Source organism: Suillus subalutaceus (genome assembly GCF_016647625.1).
Source record: "Suillus subalutaceus strain FC151 chromosome Unknown DFJ58scaffold_28, whole genome shotgun sequence".
In the NCBI taxonomy this organism is placed as follows: domain Eukaryota; kingdom Fungi; phylum Basidiomycota; class Agaricomycetes; order Boletales; family Suillaceae; genus Suillus; species Suillus subalutaceus.
This window is the reverse complement of record NW_024540277.1, coordinates 241,971-259,020: the sequence shown is the minus strand read 5'-3', so window position 1 is coordinate 259,020 and position 17,050 is coordinate 241,971. Positions and strand designations below refer to the sequence as shown.

The window sequence follows — 17,050 nt, the reverse complement described above, 5'->3', positions numbered from 1 at the left end:
CATTGCAACCACTTAAGGAAATTTCTGACATATGTCTCCAGAAATTATCCATCATTCCTAGTAGTATTGACTACCCTCACTTTCCCATTTTTTTAAAAGTCAACGATGGCGATGAATAACTGCTATATCGATCAGCTGCCGGACGACGCGCTCCGCATGATTTTCGAGTCGGTCTGTGAAGAAGACCAAGCCACCTTCCATGATTATTCTATGCAAAATGAAGTACGGGGAGGCAGGTATTGGGACGATTGGCACCAAGATTACCCTCATGGTTATTATGGCAATGGAAAAGAATACAATGGCCCTCCACCCTCGACACTCATTGCAGCAATGTGTGTCTGCGAACGTTGGCGTTGTCTCATTTCACAGACTCCAACATTGTGGACTGTGTTACAAATCTCCTTCGGCGACGGTGCTGCGTCTCTTGAACGAGTGCGCACTTTCCTGCAACTTAGCGGAACACATCCTCTCAAAATCACGCTACTTTGGAATGACCCCCATGACCCCTTCAACGGAGCTACCAGGCAAGCCTCCCCTTCGTATGACCATAACCTTGATCTCCCCGCACCGGTCGAGGAAAGCGTGGCTGGCGCTTACCTCGTATTAATCATCCTGGAGTTACATGCGCATGTACACCGTTGGCGCGAGTTTACACTGAGGACGACCTCAAAGACCCACATACGTCAAGCACTCGTACTCCTGTCGTGCCCTTCCATTCATCCAGCCCATATGCTAGAAAAATTGCATCTTCAACTCGTACACAGCCAGTTGGATGTAGACCCCGCCCATCATGAACCGTCGATTTTTCCTGGTTCAGCATCTCCCATCAATGATCTTATCCTTTTTGGCACCAGCTGGTCCTGGCTATCACCCTCCATGTTTTCTTCACATCTTGTCAACTTGCGGATACAATACTGCACAGATAACGGTAACAGAAATACGGCCACTACAGCAAAAACTTTGTTGCAACTCCTTGGTGCGCTCATCAATCTGCAGACCCTCGCACTCGAATTGGATATGGATCCGCCTTCGACAGATACCATGTCTCCAATTGCACTTCCCCGCTTGCACTACCTGGCTATGAAATCGAGAAAGATGGACTGTTGGATTGCGGATTTTCTCCACTATGTTCATATGCCCAATCTCCGGATATTGACCTTGGATGGTGTTACCTGCGATTTCATGCTGATCGAGATCGAATTCGAAGGTATCATTCAAGAGTTGATCAGGCTTACCAAGAAAAATTCCTCTAGCTCTCATCTAGAGCTAGATGAACTCCATCTCGTTCATTTCGCACATCACGTAGATCCTCGGCTCCTCCATCGCCTGTACAAACAAATGACCAGTGTCAAGGTATTGACACTAGGACCAGGAGCGTTCTTTGCGAATGATACGTTTGCAATGGGACTGCTCCCCACGACCCACGGACTGGCGGATTTCCCTCTCCCGGGACTTCGGACCCTAATCGTTTTTGATATTCCAATATACATGGTGCGGCGCATCGTTCTAGAACGACTTTCGCTCGCTGGTCCGTTGGAGGAGCTTTATTATCAAGAGCCTCTTGACCGACCGGAGCCAGAGGAACCAGAGGAGCTAGAGGAGTATGATATGATTGTCCCAGACGATTGGCAACATCAAGTCGAGAAGTACCATCGTATTGATCGTGTGAGATCTGAACGTTATTGTAATGTAGTTAGCAGGCAGTGGTCATACTTAGCCTAGTACCTTGGTCAGTCCTTTACCATGTTACATATACGTCGCTCACAACTTGGGTCAAAGGAGAAAAAGAAAAAAGTGGCTATCCCATCCCCGGGCTTTCTGGTCCTGCCAAACTGATTTCATGAACTATGTATGTCCATACCCAATGCTCATTCAATGTTAGTAAGCGGGAGACGACAATCAGATGAGATCTTCCATCTTGTAATATCAACCCAGGCCAGCGTCCGTGGTATCTCCTGACGTCCACGTCCTTTGGCTCAGGTGAGACCTGGAGGGTCAGGCGAGATAATCGATCGGCGCTCAGCAGTCGTCACGGACTCCCTAAACGTCGCGAATAGTAATGACTCGGATGTGTCACTGGACTGGCGTGGCTGACAACCCGCCTCTGGCAGACGGAAGCTGGCGTGACCTCAACCTAAACCTTACCTGCGACAATGCCCGAAGGCTCTACCCCTACTGACTAAGCTATGCAAATGGTACAGAACTTTCGAACTTTCAGGTTCCCTCGTAATGGTAGCAAACACCCGCCTGCACCATCCTCCGCTGGACAGTGGAAAGGAACCCCACTCCCCCCACCACAGAACATATATCCGTTTTTCTGTTCTAGTCTGGCTCTCCCATCGACTAAGCAAGCCTTCGACTTCGTGCAGGTGCATTGTCTGTGCCAAGCCCTTTAGATGAATACTGATTGGTTCGCACCATATGGGCACGAGTCGGCGAGTTTGGATATTATGTCTGTGGAGATGGAGGTAGGTCCTTCAATACAGAAGGAACGGCTGTCTTACTTCTATTAGGGTCTGCCTGCGGGAGACAGGAGGTAGGTATGCGGTGAGTGGGGGTGCTTGGAGATGCAGAGTGCAAAACTGGCGTGAGCTAGACCTTCAGATACTCGCGTTATCGCAGACTTGAGAACAGTTGACCTTTAAAACGAACACGAGGACAACACATGGAACGCGTACTACGCTACAAACAAAGCTTAAATGGACGGATTCCCAACTTTCTTGATCCAAACGTCCGCTGTCTCAGCTTACAGCCAGACACCTGCGCCTCTCGCTGATGATTTGAGCATTGAAGTTGGTCTGAACGGCGCTTCTCGTGAGTGACCCTCTTCTATACGACACAACTAACTATTCGATTACCAGCGACTTCTAAGTCCCCCAAAGTTCTATTGTACATTAGCGCACCATACTACAGCAACGTCTGCACACAGAAGCCGTCTTTATGTGTCAGGACTGAATTCATTCCAGTAAGCAGGTTGTTTTGCAAGCCTCGATGAGCTGTGCACTTGTATTGACAAGAATAAGACAGGCCCATCCGACTCACCAGTAATCTTTGTCGTTGCCGGACAACCCATTTTAATACAAACATCCTGGCAAGCTGCACTCATATATGTTGGCCATCACCTGCTGTGGTTGACACCCCGAGCATCGACCAGTCTTCCCCCATTGCTGAGACACAAAATACAAAAGACGCCGGCGGTCACCGATCAAGGTCATGCCAGCCGGGTACGAGATGCTGTCCACCTACCTACCGGACGATGCATCTTCACATGTTTGGATGACGACTCACTCCGACTATGGGGACCTGGAGAGCGGCGTGCGGATTGGCTGGATGAGGGGGGTGTATCGATGAGGCAGGAGCAAAACTGGTAATATTGCCTCCAAACAGCAACACTGTGGCAAGTGGAGGCCATGATGGGAGGGTGAGGTTGTGGCCCATACTTCGAGATGGAAGTTTATGCGAGCGAAATGGACGGGTGTTTGAGTGCAACTTGAATGAGTCTCCTCCAAGCTCAAGGTCATGCGATATGGCTAGGATGCTGAAAACATTAACGCAGTCGTGACGCGGCATTGATATGGGGCTGGACGAGGCTTGATGAGGCATGATGCACGGATAACAGTCAATTGGTGTCACAGCATCTAGTGGTAAGAGAACCAATGATTAGAGCCAACAGACTAGACCGAGCGACGTCCCTAGTTCAAGTCGTACGTATGCTTCATTCATGCGCGATCAAATTTCAAATTTCAGCGTTTCGAGAAATAACGGGTAGCTTCTGGTTCTTCGACTGCATGGTACCAGATACCAGATATTACTTTGATCATGATGGTTTGTGGATATGACACGTGTGATAGCCACCATCAGAGTCACAGCCGCGCCTCCCGCGGCTTTCACCCAGACCGTGTGACCGAACCAGGTGTTGAAGTCCGTTGACCCGTATCTATCAGTACTTGCAATTGCAATTATAATAGTCTGCCATTCACCAATGACTTTCCCGAGTTCTCTTATCGAATACCCCCACATTTCAGATTCCGCCCTCCTGCCAGTGCAGTAGAAAATGCCTGAAATATTCGGTGAACCACTTGACTCAGCGATCCCTGACGATTTGACGCTCTCCCAGTTCTTCCTCGACTCCCACCATCCACGTAGGCCGGTTCGAACTGATGCACCATGGTTAATCGAGGACGACACCGGGAGACGCATTGGATTTGAGGAGGTGCGTGGAAATGGCCCGTTATGATGAAGTCGCGATCCTTACCAGGCGCCTGCTCATTTGGCAACTCAAAGATCCGTGCACGAACCTTTGGATTTGCAAATGGACTTGTGCTGCGCTATGGTATTAGTACGTGCTGTTTGACGATCCTCAGTGGTGATTGTGTGTCCTGACAGCACACGTGCAGAAGAAGAAGAAGTCGGTAAGTGTTGTCCACCCCTAGTCATACATCCTTTTTTCTGATTGATCTACAGTCCTTATTTTTAGTCCTAATCATGTTGGTAAGGTTTTCTCTCTACTCCACCATCGGCGTCAGTTCACCGTTGCCCCTAGATTATCCACCTGCTATATGGGCTACGCACCGACTGGGTGGCATTATTTCGTGAGCTAGCAAATGATGACATTCTTGCCTTCTGATCTGACCAAATACGTTAAAGCGGCGCGAATCCAACATATACAGCGGAAGAACTCTTCCACCAGATCCAGGTTGTGAAGGCAGCCCTACTAATTGCACATCCGTCCTCCCTCCATACGGCTCTCGATGCTGCACGCGCAGCTGGGATGCCTTCTGATCGAGTTATTACTTTTGGCGAATCAACTCAACCTACTGTGGAAAGTATCATTCAGCTTGGACTCAGGAACGAGCCTGCCTTTGTCGAGCGAAGATTGAAGAAGGGCGAGGGCAAGACCAAGGTCGCTTTCTTAAACTTTTCCAGTGGTACAACAGGTAAACCCAAGGTGCGCTGTTGTCTGAAAGCACCGATACTGGGTAGATGCATAAAACAATTAATAGGCAGTATCCATTGCACATTATGCACCCATTGTCAACGTCATTCAGATAGCGCAGTACACAAAGGTCAACGAGAACTATGCTCCTTGGGAGGAGCAGCGGTTCAGACCAAGTGATATAGTCGCTGGAGGTGTGCATTCATCCAGTTTTTTTCGAGGTCACATCTGATTCAATATTACTCAGTGCTTCCCTTCTTCCGTACGTCTGCTCATTGCATATATTGTATGATGTCAAACATATGCCTTGTGCAGATATCTATGGTCTTGTATTCTCCGTGAGCGCAAGCTTTCTACAACGTTCTTGGGATCAGACGTTGATTTCTGAAGCAGATTTACGCGGTGCCGTTTTTTGGAGTAAGTCCATCGCGTCTTGTGATTTGCAGGGTTAATGCTAGAGTTGTTCACTAGATGTCGCTGGTAGTCATGCCAAAATTCAGCTTCACAGATTTCTTGAGGAGCATAGAAAGGCATCGTATCACTCACCTGACGTGAGAATCAGTCTTCCCGTCGTCAAAACGCGTTGATTATTGACGTATTGGCTACCCAGACTCGTTCCGCCTCAAATTGTACTGCTTTGCAAGGTTAGTAAACGTAAATTGGATGGGTGGTTGATTCCTGTATGCTGAGGAACGTGAACCCAGCATCCAGCAGTCAAAAACTATGACCTGAGTGTCATTCGATTCTTGATCTCCGGAGCTGCACCTCTTTCAGCTGAATTGGTGAACCAGCTCATGAAAGTAATCCCCAACGCCCAAATTGGCCAAGGTTATGGTAGGTTCGCTACTTCCTGTCCCCTTGACGCTGACATTCGACGCACCTGGAATCCAGGGCTGACCGAATCCTCTACATCAGTCACAATGTACTCGGTGGATCAGAAAATAGGTATTCCGGGTAGCGCTGGACGATTACTCCCAGGTGTAGTTGCCCGAGTAATCAAGCCTGATGGTTCCCTGGCTGGCTTCAATGAGCCAGGCGAGTTGAGAGTGAAGACGCCTTCCTTGGCGTTGGGATACTGGAATGATGAACAAGCAACAAAGGAGACATTTGTTAACGGATGGCTTTGCACCGGAGACGAAGTTATTATACGTGAAGACAAGGAACTTTTCATTGTCGATCGATTGAAGGTATTCTGCTCCAAATCTCCGTTGCAATGGCTGATCTGTCTATTAGGAAATCATGAAAGTCAGAGGATTCCAAGTAGCTCCTGCCGAGCTAGAAGGTTGTATCTTAGATCACCGTGACGTCGCAGACACGTGTGTCGTACCCATACCTGACGACTACAGTGGGGAAGTTCCATTGGCGTTCGTCGTGCTTCGTGCGTTCACTGCGGACCGTGTGAGAATAGACTCCCGCGAAGCAGATAAAGTAAAGGCGTCTATAATGAAGGTTCGGCTATTCCACGCCAAAGCGATGGCAGCCAGGCTAACGTCATTATTCAGCACGTCGCAGACAACAAGGTCGCATATAAGCACCTAGCGGGAGGCGTGGAATTCATAGATGTCATACCAAAGAATCCAAGTGGAAAGCTACTACGGCGGGTGCTTCGTGATCAAGCTCGGCAATTAAGGGCAGGAGAGCTCAAAGCCAAGCTGTGATATGTTTTTTTTTTTGTAATGACAGCATAAGCCTTAATTTACGTAAGTTACGAGCTCCGGGAGGGTATTTATAGATTGTCGGGAGCTGTTGCACCTAGACTGAACTTGCTGGCTCAGAGTCGCATTCATTTCTCGCTCGCATGAAACTTTTGCCTACCCACACGTGGTACTCCCATTGTTTTTTTCATCATGATGAGACAGATACAAAATAGTACAATTGTGAGTTCATATGTACGCAAATTTGAATACATTGTAAACCAGTCAACATGATCGTTCCCTAGCCAGCTGGCTGCCAGGGGCGTCCCGAACCGAACTGGCGACACCGTTCCTAACCTAACGGTCCTAGCCATTGGAAAAACCGAGATCCTTCCGAACAAGTCACACACGAGGAACTTGGCATCCCGTAAGCCATAAACCCTCAGCGCCCGCCTTCCTTCCTGCCCTTTGCACATCTATCATTCTGCAAGCCCTCCATGTCTGAAATTTATGGTCCGAGTCTCGAGACGTCTGTTCCAGACGACCTTACTTTACCTCAATTTATCCTCGACTCGTCCCATCCATTGAGGCCCATCCGACCTATCCATGTACCATGGTTCATCGAGGATGCCGGTGGAAGAGAGGTTGGACATGAAGAGGTGAGTTGAGCACAGCGATGACGTCAGCGATATTTAATAAATGTACGCTCAAGGTCCGTGCAAGGACTTATGGACTTGCAAATGGCCTGAGTCTGCAGTTTTCGTGTCAGTGAGTCCAAAGTGCTATGATTCTTAAGCGCTTCATTTAACAATCCCATTTTAGAGGAGAACGATATAGGTGTGTGCTTGCAACGCGTAGGCGCGCATATAATAGAACACCGAGATTCATTGTCTTTCTCTAGTGGTCATTTTCAGCCCAAACCATATTGGTATTTAAGTGTTGATTGCTTCTGGTCATATACTTACTGTTCACCGCAGACTATCCGGCGGCCATATGGGCAACACATCGGCTAGGTGGTGTCGTGTCGTATGTTATGCGCGCTCTGATATTCTCGAGCTTTTCTGATCATCACCGGACTTCTATCATAGATGCGCAAATCCGGCTAATAATATCAGTGAATTGTTGTATCAGCTCAAGACGGTTCACGCGTCTTTGATTATCACGCATTCCTCTTCTTTGCACACTGCATTGGGTGCTGCTCAGGCTGCCGGGTTGCCATCTGAGCGCGTCATCACTTTTGACGAGTCAAATCAAATAACAGTAGGCACTCTGATTCAGCAGGGGCTACGGAGTGAGCCAAATTTCGTTGAGCGAAGGTTGCGGAAAGGAGAGGCAAAAACAAAAGTTGCATTCCTCAGTTTTTCGAGTGGCACAACTGGAAAACCGAAGGTGTGTCAAGCTTTAGACTGATGAATGGGGCCTCATACCTGTGGTCGTGATAGGCCGTTGCAATATCACACTTTGCCCCTATCGTGAACGTGATCCAGATGGCTGAGCAGCAGAAGGTTAATAAGAATTACGCCCCTTGGGAAGAGCAAAGGTTTCGGCCAGGGGATGTAGTCGCAGGAGGTGCGCTTTCATAGGCAATATGTGACGTCACTAACCGTTTCTTGTAAAGTTCTACCTTTCTTCCGTATGTAACCTCTTTCCATTGCATATCGTCCAACAAATTGAAGTATGCAACGTTTCTAGATATTTATGGCCTGGTGTTGGGGGTAAGTTGGATCTCCAATACCCGATCGTATTGCTTAAACACGGTTATCTTAGATTCACCTTATGGCATTTTGTGGCGTGAGCTTCCATTGATTCCCTGCTATGTCTCTTTCTCAACCCCGTGCAGATCTCAGTTGTGGTAATACCCAAGTTCAACTTCACGGAGTTCCTAGAGAGTATCGTGAAATATCGTATAAACCATCTTCAGTGAGTCGCCGCTATCACCATGACTTATCATAGGAAATTCTGATTTGCACACAGCCTTGTACCACCTCAAATTGTGTTGTTTTGCAAGGTCAGCGCCGACATTTCTGGTAACTGATTACTCAGCCTGATACTCCTGGCAGCACCCTGCTGTGAAAAATTACAATCTAAATGGTGTCAGGGTCCTGATATGTGGAGCTGCCCCCCTCTCCGCCTCTCTTGTTGACCAGGTGGTGAAGATTCTGCCGAACGCGCAGATAGGTCAAGGTTATGGTGGGGCAGTTTTCTGATCATCTTATCGCATGTTTTTCATCATTTTCAAGGCATGACCGAGGCCGCCGCTACTATCTCGATGTTTTCCGTGGACAAAAAACTCGGCGTTCCTGGTGGTGTTGGGCGCCTGGCGCCTGGTGTCGTTGCCAAGGTTGTCAAAGACGATGGGACCCTAGCGGGATTCAACGAACCTGGAGAGCTTCAGGTGAAGATTCCATCTGTAGCGCTAGGATATCTGAACAATGATGAAGCGTAAGTCATCACATATGTCATATACTGGGTTGGCTTAGCTGCTACTCAATAGCACGAAGGAGACCTTTGTTAATGGTTGGTTGCGTACTGGTGACGAAGTTATTATACGCGAGGACCATGAATTGTTCATCGTTGATCGCCTGAAGGTACGCTATCATCCTTTTGTCCTGTATCGACTTTCGAAAAATTCAACCTTTTCGGCAGGAAATCATGAAAGTCAAAGGATTTCAAGTCGCTCCTGCAGAGCTGGAGGGCTGTATTATCGATCATCCTGATGTTTCAGACACGTGTGTAGTGCCAATTTCCGATAACTACAGCGGGGAGCTTCCGATGGCGTTTGTGGTACTTCATCCTGACGCAGTCAAGAGGATCGCCTTGGATCGTGCTGAAGTCGAGAGGGTTAAAGCATCCATCACAAAGGTTCACTCGTACTTTATTATCGCTTGAACCAGACCTGACTGTTGCCTTTTTAAAGCTTGTGGCAGACAACAAGGTCGCATATAAACATCTTGCTGGCGGGGTGGAGTTTGTGGACGTAATTCCTAAAAATCCCAGTGGGAAGCTGCTGCGTCGGGTCCTGCGCGATCGGGCGCGTGACTTGGTACGGCCGAGATCGAAGCTGTGATTGGATTGCTACATCATATGCGTCATGATTGACGTGTTTGCGTAATTTTATTGGTGTTGTACATTCAGTTTTGTGCATGTTATTTTTCACACTCAACAGTCCCCCTCGAATTACATCATTGTCTCCTTTCGTGAATGAATGTTGGAGGCTATTAATATGTGTGTAAGTATGGGTGTATGGCACAAAATGCAGCTCATGCTTTCTTTGTGGGTTGCCCAATTTGCCATTGATCACATTGGTAATCTACTTATTTCCAATTCTTTTGATAGACCTGGAAAAGTGGAAACCACGTGTATGATACAGGCGATCCCGACTGACTAATGATGGGACAATCATGATGTACATTCGATGTTCTGATATGAAGCCTCCGTAAGTCCGGCACTATGTGGGTCTCATGATTCTCATCACATTCGAAAGGTATATCTATATCAGCACAGAAGCCATATAATCCGTCACATAACAGGTCTAGATTGCGGCCATTCGCTGGCGTCCTTATGTGGCTGCGGGATATGTTAGTACGGCGCAAACGTTGTTTTATTAGTGGAATGGGCTCAAGCCTCGGCCAATATCAGTGACATCCTCAACGCAAGACCTTGTCCCAGAACTTCATTTCGCACTCTTTGTTGGGGTCACCATTGTAGCAGTGTTAAATTATCTGCTCACAAAACTTAGTGCTCCACTGAGTCCTATCGTCCCGACTCCCAATATATTTTACGGAACAGCCTTTTGGTCTAAGCAATATCCAAGCTTTCGGACGTACAAGGACACAGGTATATCATTCCACAAATTGGCCATACATTGTTCTGTCGGCTCAGCAGCTGACGCTAAACCAGGTCATCTGGCTTTGATACGTGCCCTTTTCAGTTGCCTTTGTCGAACACGCAGAGATTACGCCGTCCCCTGAACTTTTAGGATACTCAATGCTTTGCACCTGTCCTTGATAGATTATCATTTGCTGACCAACTTCGCGAACATCAGTGCACTCTTTTCAGGTGTTGCCATCGGTGAGATTCAAATACTCGGCACTCTTGTGTCGGCTCATCATTTTAATCCAATGACAGCCTTTATATTGGCCATGTGAGTGGAACAGCGTACTCCCTAACTAAACGAGTTGTTGATAGCAAGTAGATATCGGTGCCATATGTTCGCAGATTTGCTTAGAATCGAGTGGGTGACATTTATAGTTTGGGGCACAATTGTTTCTGTCGATATCGTGATCGCCTTATCACTGCTATGCTACTTCGCTAATGCCCGCACTGGATTCTCTAGGTAAAAGGCGGTCCATCCATTGTCTGAATATTTCAATACTGACATAAAGTACTTAGCACTTAATTCCATGCTATTAAAGCTCATTGACTCATTTCATGCAGCATATGTTCAATGGCAGCTGTGATTACGGTAAGGTTACAGTGGTTATATTCTCTGAGGTCGATACTATTTGCAACCCACCGCAGATACTAACAATTCTTACCAATTCCATCGTTATGGCGTTGCCAGACGATAAAACAAAGGACATCCCGACGATGAAGTGGTATGATCATGACGCGCATGCCGCAGCAGCCTTCTCTCATTCATCTCATGCTTTAAGGTTTCTTCTGTCTTCTCGATCCAAATCACCAAGTTTGCGATCACCCAATCCCGGGCAAACTTGTACCCGGTTTATCTTTCGCAACAATCTAGCCCTGTCTCAGTACCTAATAACGTCAGATACCCCGACTCATCACCAGCAGTGTTACGCGTACATGAGGTAATTATAAGTATTAACATGACAATTAGGTCAGGCCCATCAGGAAAGCCCACAGCCAAGCAGGGCTGAGACCTTGGGCGCGACAATGATCGAATCAAGTCACCGGGCCTTCACCCTCCGTTAAACGGTACGTAGTTGAACGTGCCGTGCTTGTACCGCGTGGTATATATAAATTCTTCAAGTGACCTGTGTCAGTTACCATAAAACGATGGATATTGAACGACTTTAATTGACTACGCTACATCTTGTGGCTGTTGCAACCCGGCTGGAGCCTGGCAGAGCGCTAGTGGTGCAGCACAAAATGATACTGCGATGATGTAACTGCTCCAACGCTCGTTACCCAATTGACCTCATGTGCAATGTGGCCTAATCTTTCGCGGACTTGGAGCCGATCAAGACCGTGATGTCATGCTAGCCCGATGGCCGATAGGGGCAATCAAACATGTGAGAGGTGTGCCCCCGTTATCAGCACTAAAAGGAAAGGAACCATGCCAGTGCGCATCCGAGTCGGCGGCCCATCACAGGTTTTTTTACATAAATCCAGTTGCCAATAAGAGAAAATAACTCTTCTGCGCAGGATTCCGTACATCCGTAAGACTCCAGGTGGCACTAGCCTTAATACCTAGACGCCTTGCAGATTACAACCAACAATGTCTTCCTCGGCGCAGGACCTCATCCCAACACTTAACATCGGGAACACGTTCGGGGCGCTTTTTATTGGCGTTACCATCGCAGCAGTGTTCGTAAACGATTTACTCGTTATGCAGTCAAAGCTGTGCGTTTCTTGTCGTCCTGACTTATTTTGCGGAACAGTCTTTTTGGTTTAAGCAACGTTCAAGCTTTCGTCTACTTTCAGGCACATAGAGGCACAGGGACAACATTCTATAAGCTGGCTGTACGTCTCTACCACCATCTGTTAGTCCTGTTCTTAACGCTATGTCAGATCATCTGTCTCTGGTAGGCATTCCTTCGAGTAGCCATTATCGAGCGCATCCAGATTACGGAGTTCCATGAAATCTTAGGATACTCGATGCTGTACACCTGGCCTTGATCGTCCACTGCGTCTATTATTATCTAGTGAGCAACTATGCAAACGTCAATGCGCTCACGGAAATTGTATGGAGTTTCAAAGTGAGTTCTTACTCTGGTCCTCCATGCAGCCCCGTAGTACCATGATATTGATGGGCTTATGCAGCTTCAAATAGTAGTCGAGGTGGGTTGTATTTGTCAAGCTCTGTGGTGCACCTCAGTCACGCACTCTACAGGTTTTCATAATCTATGGGGTACATATGTAAGTTTGATGTGCAAAATGTGATGTGCAACCTATAATCAATACATTCTTGCACGATAGCCTGTATCTTCATCGCATATGGATACGTATGTGTCTCTCTATCGATAGATTTCTACGACTGATGTGATATATCTAGTCAGCAAGGCCCGTCAATCAAGAACCCTCCCTATCATAGTAGGTAGGTTTATAATTGATATAGGTTCTACAGGGTTTCATTTTGTTGATTCGTTGTTAGGGCATAGTCACAATCTTAAACTCAGGTAAGTCTATTAGTTGAAAGTACTCTTTGCTCGATCTTGAATACTCGGATCCCTTCAGGTGTTGCCATGGGTGATTATTTGAACGATGCTTTTGTTGTTGGCTTATCATTCTAACTCAATGTAAGCTCTTATGTGGGCCTTGTGAGTGAAACTTTTACTCTCTAGCTACACGAAGTGCTGATAGTGAGTAGATATCAGTGTCATGTGTTCTCGGATTTGGTTAAAATCCAGTGGGCAACATTCTTGACTTTGGGCACGATAACTTTCGCCGACGTCGTTGTCGCATCATCACTATGCTACCTCCTGGCTATCTCGCGTACTGGATTCTCTAGGTAAGCAGCGGTCCATTAATTTCTTAGCTCTGAGATACTACTAACACGAAATACATAGCACCGATTCCTTGATAACAAAGCTCATGGTTTACATCATTAATACCGGCTGTCTGACGAGGTATTCCTCCATCCAGACCATTCTATATCTTGACTCATATTTCATACAGCATATGTTCAATGACGGCTGTGATTACAGTAAGCTTCCAAGGATTGTATTGTCCATCTCTTCTCTGAGAGTCTACAGTGCGCAGTCATGCCGACCAACTTCATCTTCCTCGCCATTGAATTTTTATTGGCTAAATGTATGGCTAAAACCTTTTCCTAGAATCGTGCTGACCAGCGGTCCTATTTCAAGTATATGTCAACTCGTTCCTCGCACTCTTGAATGCACGATACTATACGCAGGTCAACACAGACACTAATAATTGCTATGCATCTCGCAACCGCCATGGGGTCTACCGTCCGGAGCTGCATATTAGGGCGTCAGAATATGAGCTCCAGGCATCCCGGAAGGACGTGTTCAAACATGCCGACGATGAAGCTGTAGCATCCTTCGATCTGTCAAGGTCGGTGCTAGTTCTTGTGTCATTGAGGACTTAATGACACGCTTTTAGCCACAGCATTCGATTGCGGTGACAACAGAGATGAATTCTTTCTCGTCTGTGTGATGGACTGAGCATGCATGCGGTATTATCACGACATATGAGTCATAGGACCTTATCAAACACTATCCAGTTGCGGGCAATTGAATCTAATCTGAGTCTATTGTTGGTATTGGTATGTGACTACTGCAAGCTTATAATTATATATGTAAGTCATTTGAGAGGTCGATTATCAGCGCTCGGCCTTTGCAAGAAGGCCCACTGGCATGCGGCTGCGATCGTCGCATTTCTTCAACCAGCCATTCCACTATCATAGATATCATATCAACGACGATTCAATGTGTGGGTATTCCTTACCACGCACGTGACACAAGAACCTGTGAATTTAAAAATGAGCTGATACAGTTGTCTATCCCATAACGCAGTGTTGTTACTAACCCGTTAAATCAGTTATAACTTAACCCGGTTATAACCGGTAAGAGGTTAGTTAATGGATCTGTGATTTGGAGGGTTATAACCGGTTAAGAGGTTAGTTAAATAGATCTGTGATTTTGGGAGGGTTAGTAGGGTTAATGTACTAGGAGTTAATTGGGTTAATTGGGGGTCACCAAACTTTTAATCGTTATCATCAATCTCTCCGATTCTCTCTGTGCCAGCGTCCTGGGACTGTATTACCTCTCCAAGCCGCTCCGATGGGTAGGGAGAAGTCCTGGATGTGGGATCATTTTCATCAGGGGACTGCGAAGGTTGACAAAGTGCACTGGCAAGCACGCTGTAAATATTGTGTCAATGTGAAGGCTAAAGATCTCGCAAATGCTGATCAACAGGCTATTGCACACGGAATACTGCAGGCTGTCAGAACTTTCACAATTTTGACGCAGGAAGGTGAGTTTTTGTCAATTGATGCCATGTAACATAAATGATTAATGTATACCGTATAACGGACTCAAACAGCATGCGACAATGTCCCTTATATATTGCCGGAAAGGTCGAAATCATGGCAAAAGGAATACATATCGGGGTTAGGACAAGTAGTTGAGGTTGAGGATGACATCTCAGGCATTTCGGATTCGGAAAGTAGCAGGCAGCGACAAATTCGTTGCTTCTTCAGTCAGAAGAGAATGTTTCGCATCCGCGACATGTTCAATTGGTCTGTTGAGGTTGGATGGGACGATTTTTGGTTCCAGGGTGTGAAAAACATGGAGAGTGAGGCTTTATTCTACGAGCTAATGTCACGCCTGCCCGAGGATGAAAAAAGTACTAGTAGGAATGTCCCAGGGGAGTCATCAGGCATGGGAAATAGTCCATCGAGTTCAATCGTTATTGACGACTCAGAGTAGCTAGCACTTTGAAGTAATTAACTGTTTTTAACCCCATTAACCCCAGTTATTTCGCGGTTAATTCAAATCAAGACGCACCAGTTATAACCCGGGTTAATAACAACACTGCCATAACGTATAACGTCGGGACCCACCTCACACCTATACATTATCAAAGTTATACAGAAGGACCGATGTCACACGTTGTGACTAAATGTGACGAACACTTGTGACACCGCTCAACAGCGTCGAAAATCTAAGGTGCTAGAGTACATATCCACTTAAAAAACGAATCTAACATCGTCTGCCTCGCATGGAGTAGCTCCTCGCGTTGTAATTGGGCACGGAAACGACGGATTTGCTTTAACAAATCAAGTGTGTGTGTTGAGTCCTGAGAATGTCCATGCTGAACTGCAGCTGAAGGCATGCTCCTTCGAGCCGCTGACATAGCGCTAGTGCTTCTACACGGGAAACGTCTGGGGCCGCATCATGATCTTCTTCCGAGTCGTCATCAGAATCAGCTTCAATCACCTCACCCTGTTTCTCAGCGATCTCTCGACTGACTGCAACAACAATGGCCATGTCCCCACCATTCAAGTCGAACCCAAGGGAATCCCCGATTTGTTTTTCCTCAGCCGGCTCGAGCAGCTCGTCTAAGGATAGTGGTTTACCAAAAATGCGTACATGGGGTTTTCATATGATGTGTGGACAATAGCTGGCACTGACAATGGTCCCCACCACCAAAAGTGCCGTTTGATAATGTATAATAGGCATGCGAGGTTAATACATTATACAATATACATTATGCATCGATTTTCTCACTGTCCCACAGTGGGACCATTGAAAACTCGATACAGTATTGAAAATATACACTAAGGGCGTATACATTATGGCATAGACAACTGTATTTCAAATTTGCAAGCAAGGTGATTATTCTCGGTGTACACAGTGTAAACTTTATAGCCCGAGATCCCTAGTCCTACTCGGATCTTCATTTTTCTTGATTATGGCCTATAGTGGGGTGTGGTATGGGAATTATTGATTCAATTCTTACAATACATCAGCCCACTCTTCGTCCAAAACACCCATGCTCTCACTTTAATGCCGCATTCCCCCATGAATTCCCCCGTTTCCCTATGGACGACGGTAATCCAGATTCCAGATGGTCGAGTTCTCTGCGAGAGTTTTGAGGAACTCGTTGATCGCGGAGTGATGGGTCCGACAGTTATCCCTCGCATAACACGAGCATCGTTGCGGAACGCGAGAAGATCATCTAGATCGTTCTCTTCAAATCCGCGCAAGACCAGATGTTCTGTTGTGAACATTGATGAATCCATTTTTAAGTTATTCCTTAGAAATGCGAAGCCTGTTCGTGGCCGTAAAATGGGTCAGAGTGTGGAGGGGGAGGTACTCTGGACGAGCAAAGAGATGTGTTAATATGAACCGAACGCACAACCGCGAAGCTTGCTTGTGGCCGTAAAATGCCATGGTCATGATCAGAGTGCTCTGTTGACAGTTGTAGGTGGGGTTGATTGCCAATGTCCGCGGGTGGCGCCTAAGTGATAATATTTTCAGTTACAGTACTCGGGATCTTATGTGGCTGCGGGATATGTTAGTACGGAGCAAGCATTGTTTTATTGGTGGAATGGGCTCAAGCCTCGGCCAATATCAATGTCATCCTCAACGCAAGACCTTGTCGCAGAACTTCACTTTGAAATAACGTTTGGAGCACTCTTTGTTGGGGTCACCGTTGTAGCAGTGTTAAACTATCTGCTCACAAAACTTAATGCTTCACCGAGTCCTATCGTCCCGACTCCCAACGAATTTTACGGAACAGCCTTTTGGTCTAAGCGATATCCAAA

At 46.7% G+C, this 17,050-nt stretch overlaps 6 protein-coding genes across 6 annotated transcripts; 5 read left to right on the top strand and 1 right to left on the bottom strand.

Moving 5' to 3' along the window:
- Positions 1 to 79: 79 nt before the first annotated feature.
- DFJ58DRAFT_744177 (uncharacterized protein) lies at positions 80 to 2,540 on the top strand (the record flags this gene model as incomplete). The annotated part of the gene is made up of 4 exons (XM_041387296.1): positions 80 to 1,665; positions 2,202 to 2,369; positions 2,433 to 2,468; positions 2,514 to 2,540. Exons 1-4 carry the CDS (start codon positions 106 to 108, stop codon positions 2,538 to 2,540), a joined length of 1,791 nt encoding a protein of 596 aa, XP_041246207.1. The 5' UTR covers positions 80 to 105.
- A 1,350-nt stretch (positions 2,541 to 3,890) lies between these two features.
- DFJ58DRAFT_777056 (uncharacterized protein) lies at positions 3,891 to 6,899 on the top strand. Its single transcript, XM_041389531.1, has 17 exons — positions 3,891 to 4,213; positions 4,285 to 4,339; positions 4,398 to 4,412; positions 4,465 to 4,491; positions 4,544 to 4,592; positions 4,648 to 4,948; positions 5,004 to 5,130; positions 5,184 to 5,198; positions 5,252 to 5,274; positions 5,330 to 5,353; positions 5,408 to 5,487; positions 5,547 to 5,580; positions 5,641 to 5,770; positions 5,828 to 6,123; positions 6,170 to 6,385; positions 6,439 to 6,813; positions 6,876 to 6,899. The coding sequence occupies exons 1-16, from the start codon at positions 4,055 to 4,057 to the stop codon at positions 6,592 to 6,594; spliced, it is 1,707 nt and encodes a 568-aa protein (XP_041246206.1). The 5' UTR covers positions 3,891 to 4,054; the 3' UTR covers positions 6,595 to 6,813; positions 6,876 to 6,899.
- A 168-nt stretch (positions 6,900 to 7,067) lies between these two features.
- Positions 7,068 to 9,637, top strand: DFJ58DRAFT_725630 (uncharacterized protein; the record flags this gene model as incomplete). The annotated part of the gene is made up of 17 exons (XM_041385262.1): positions 7,068 to 7,229; positions 7,283 to 7,338; positions 7,393 to 7,424; positions 7,472 to 7,498; positions 7,548 to 7,596; positions 7,659 to 7,959; positions 8,013 to 8,139; positions 8,189 to 8,203; positions 8,263 to 8,285; positions 8,338 to 8,361; positions 8,411 to 8,490; positions 8,545 to 8,578; positions 8,631 to 8,760; positions 8,811 to 9,012; positions 9,065 to 9,158; positions 9,217 to 9,432; positions 9,488 to 9,637. 17 exons carry the CDS (start codon positions 7,068 to 7,070, stop codon positions 9,635 to 9,637), a joined length of 1,722 nt encoding a protein of 573 aa, XP_041246205.1.
- A 2,397-nt stretch (positions 9,638 to 12,034) lies between these two features.
- Positions 12,035 to 13,592, top strand: DFJ58DRAFT_657271 (uncharacterized protein; the record flags this gene model as incomplete). The annotated part of the gene is made up of 7 exons (XM_041381967.1): positions 12,035 to 12,123; positions 12,198 to 12,299; positions 12,407 to 12,548; positions 13,101 to 13,267; positions 13,326 to 13,385; positions 13,435 to 13,462; positions 13,512 to 13,592. 7 exons carry the CDS (start codon positions 12,035 to 12,037, stop codon positions 13,590 to 13,592), a joined length of 669 nt encoding a protein of 222 aa, XP_041246204.1.
- A 1,365-nt stretch (positions 13,593 to 14,957) lies between these two features.
- DFJ58DRAFT_657261 (uncharacterized protein) lies at positions 14,958 to 15,209 on the top strand (the record flags this gene model as incomplete). Its single annotated transcript, XM_041381965.1, has 1 exon — positions 14,958 to 15,209. A coding segment is annotated over one exon (252 nt), but the record flags the coding sequence as incomplete, so codon positions are not given.
- A 961-nt stretch (positions 15,210 to 16,170) lies between these two features.
- On the bottom strand, positions 16,171 to 16,844 carry DFJ58DRAFT_776996 (uncharacterized protein). Its single transcript, XM_041389530.1, has 2 exons — positions 16,764 to 16,844; positions 16,171 to 16,710 (listed from the first exon to the last, which is right to left on the bottom strand). The coding sequence occupies exon 2, from the start codon at positions 16,523 to 16,525 to the stop codon at positions 16,232 to 16,234; it is 294 nt and encodes a 97-aa protein (XP_041246202.1). The 5' UTR covers positions 16,526 to 16,710; positions 16,764 to 16,844; the 3' UTR covers positions 16,171 to 16,231.
- Positions 16,845 to 17,050: the final 206 nt, after the last annotated feature.

Bases quoted from the DNA above. Each gene is read 5' to 3' on its own strand.
- DFJ58DRAFT_777056 (XM_041389531.1), top strand. From the start codon at position 4,055: ATGCCTGAAATATTCGGTGAACCACTTGACTCAGCGATCCCTGACGAT. The intron at 5,581-5,640 runs GTTAGTAAACGT...ACGTGAACCCAG, and splicing joins AAATTGTACTGCTTTGCAAG to CATCCAGCAGTCAAAAACTA. The intron at 6,386-6,438 runs GTTCGGCTATTC...GTCATTATTCAG, and splicing joins TAAAGGCGTCTATAATGAAG to CACGTCGCAGACAACAAGGT.
- DFJ58DRAFT_776996 (XM_041389530.1), bottom strand. From the start codon at position 16,525: ATGGATTCATCAATGTTCACAACAGAACATCTGGTCTTGCGCGGATTT.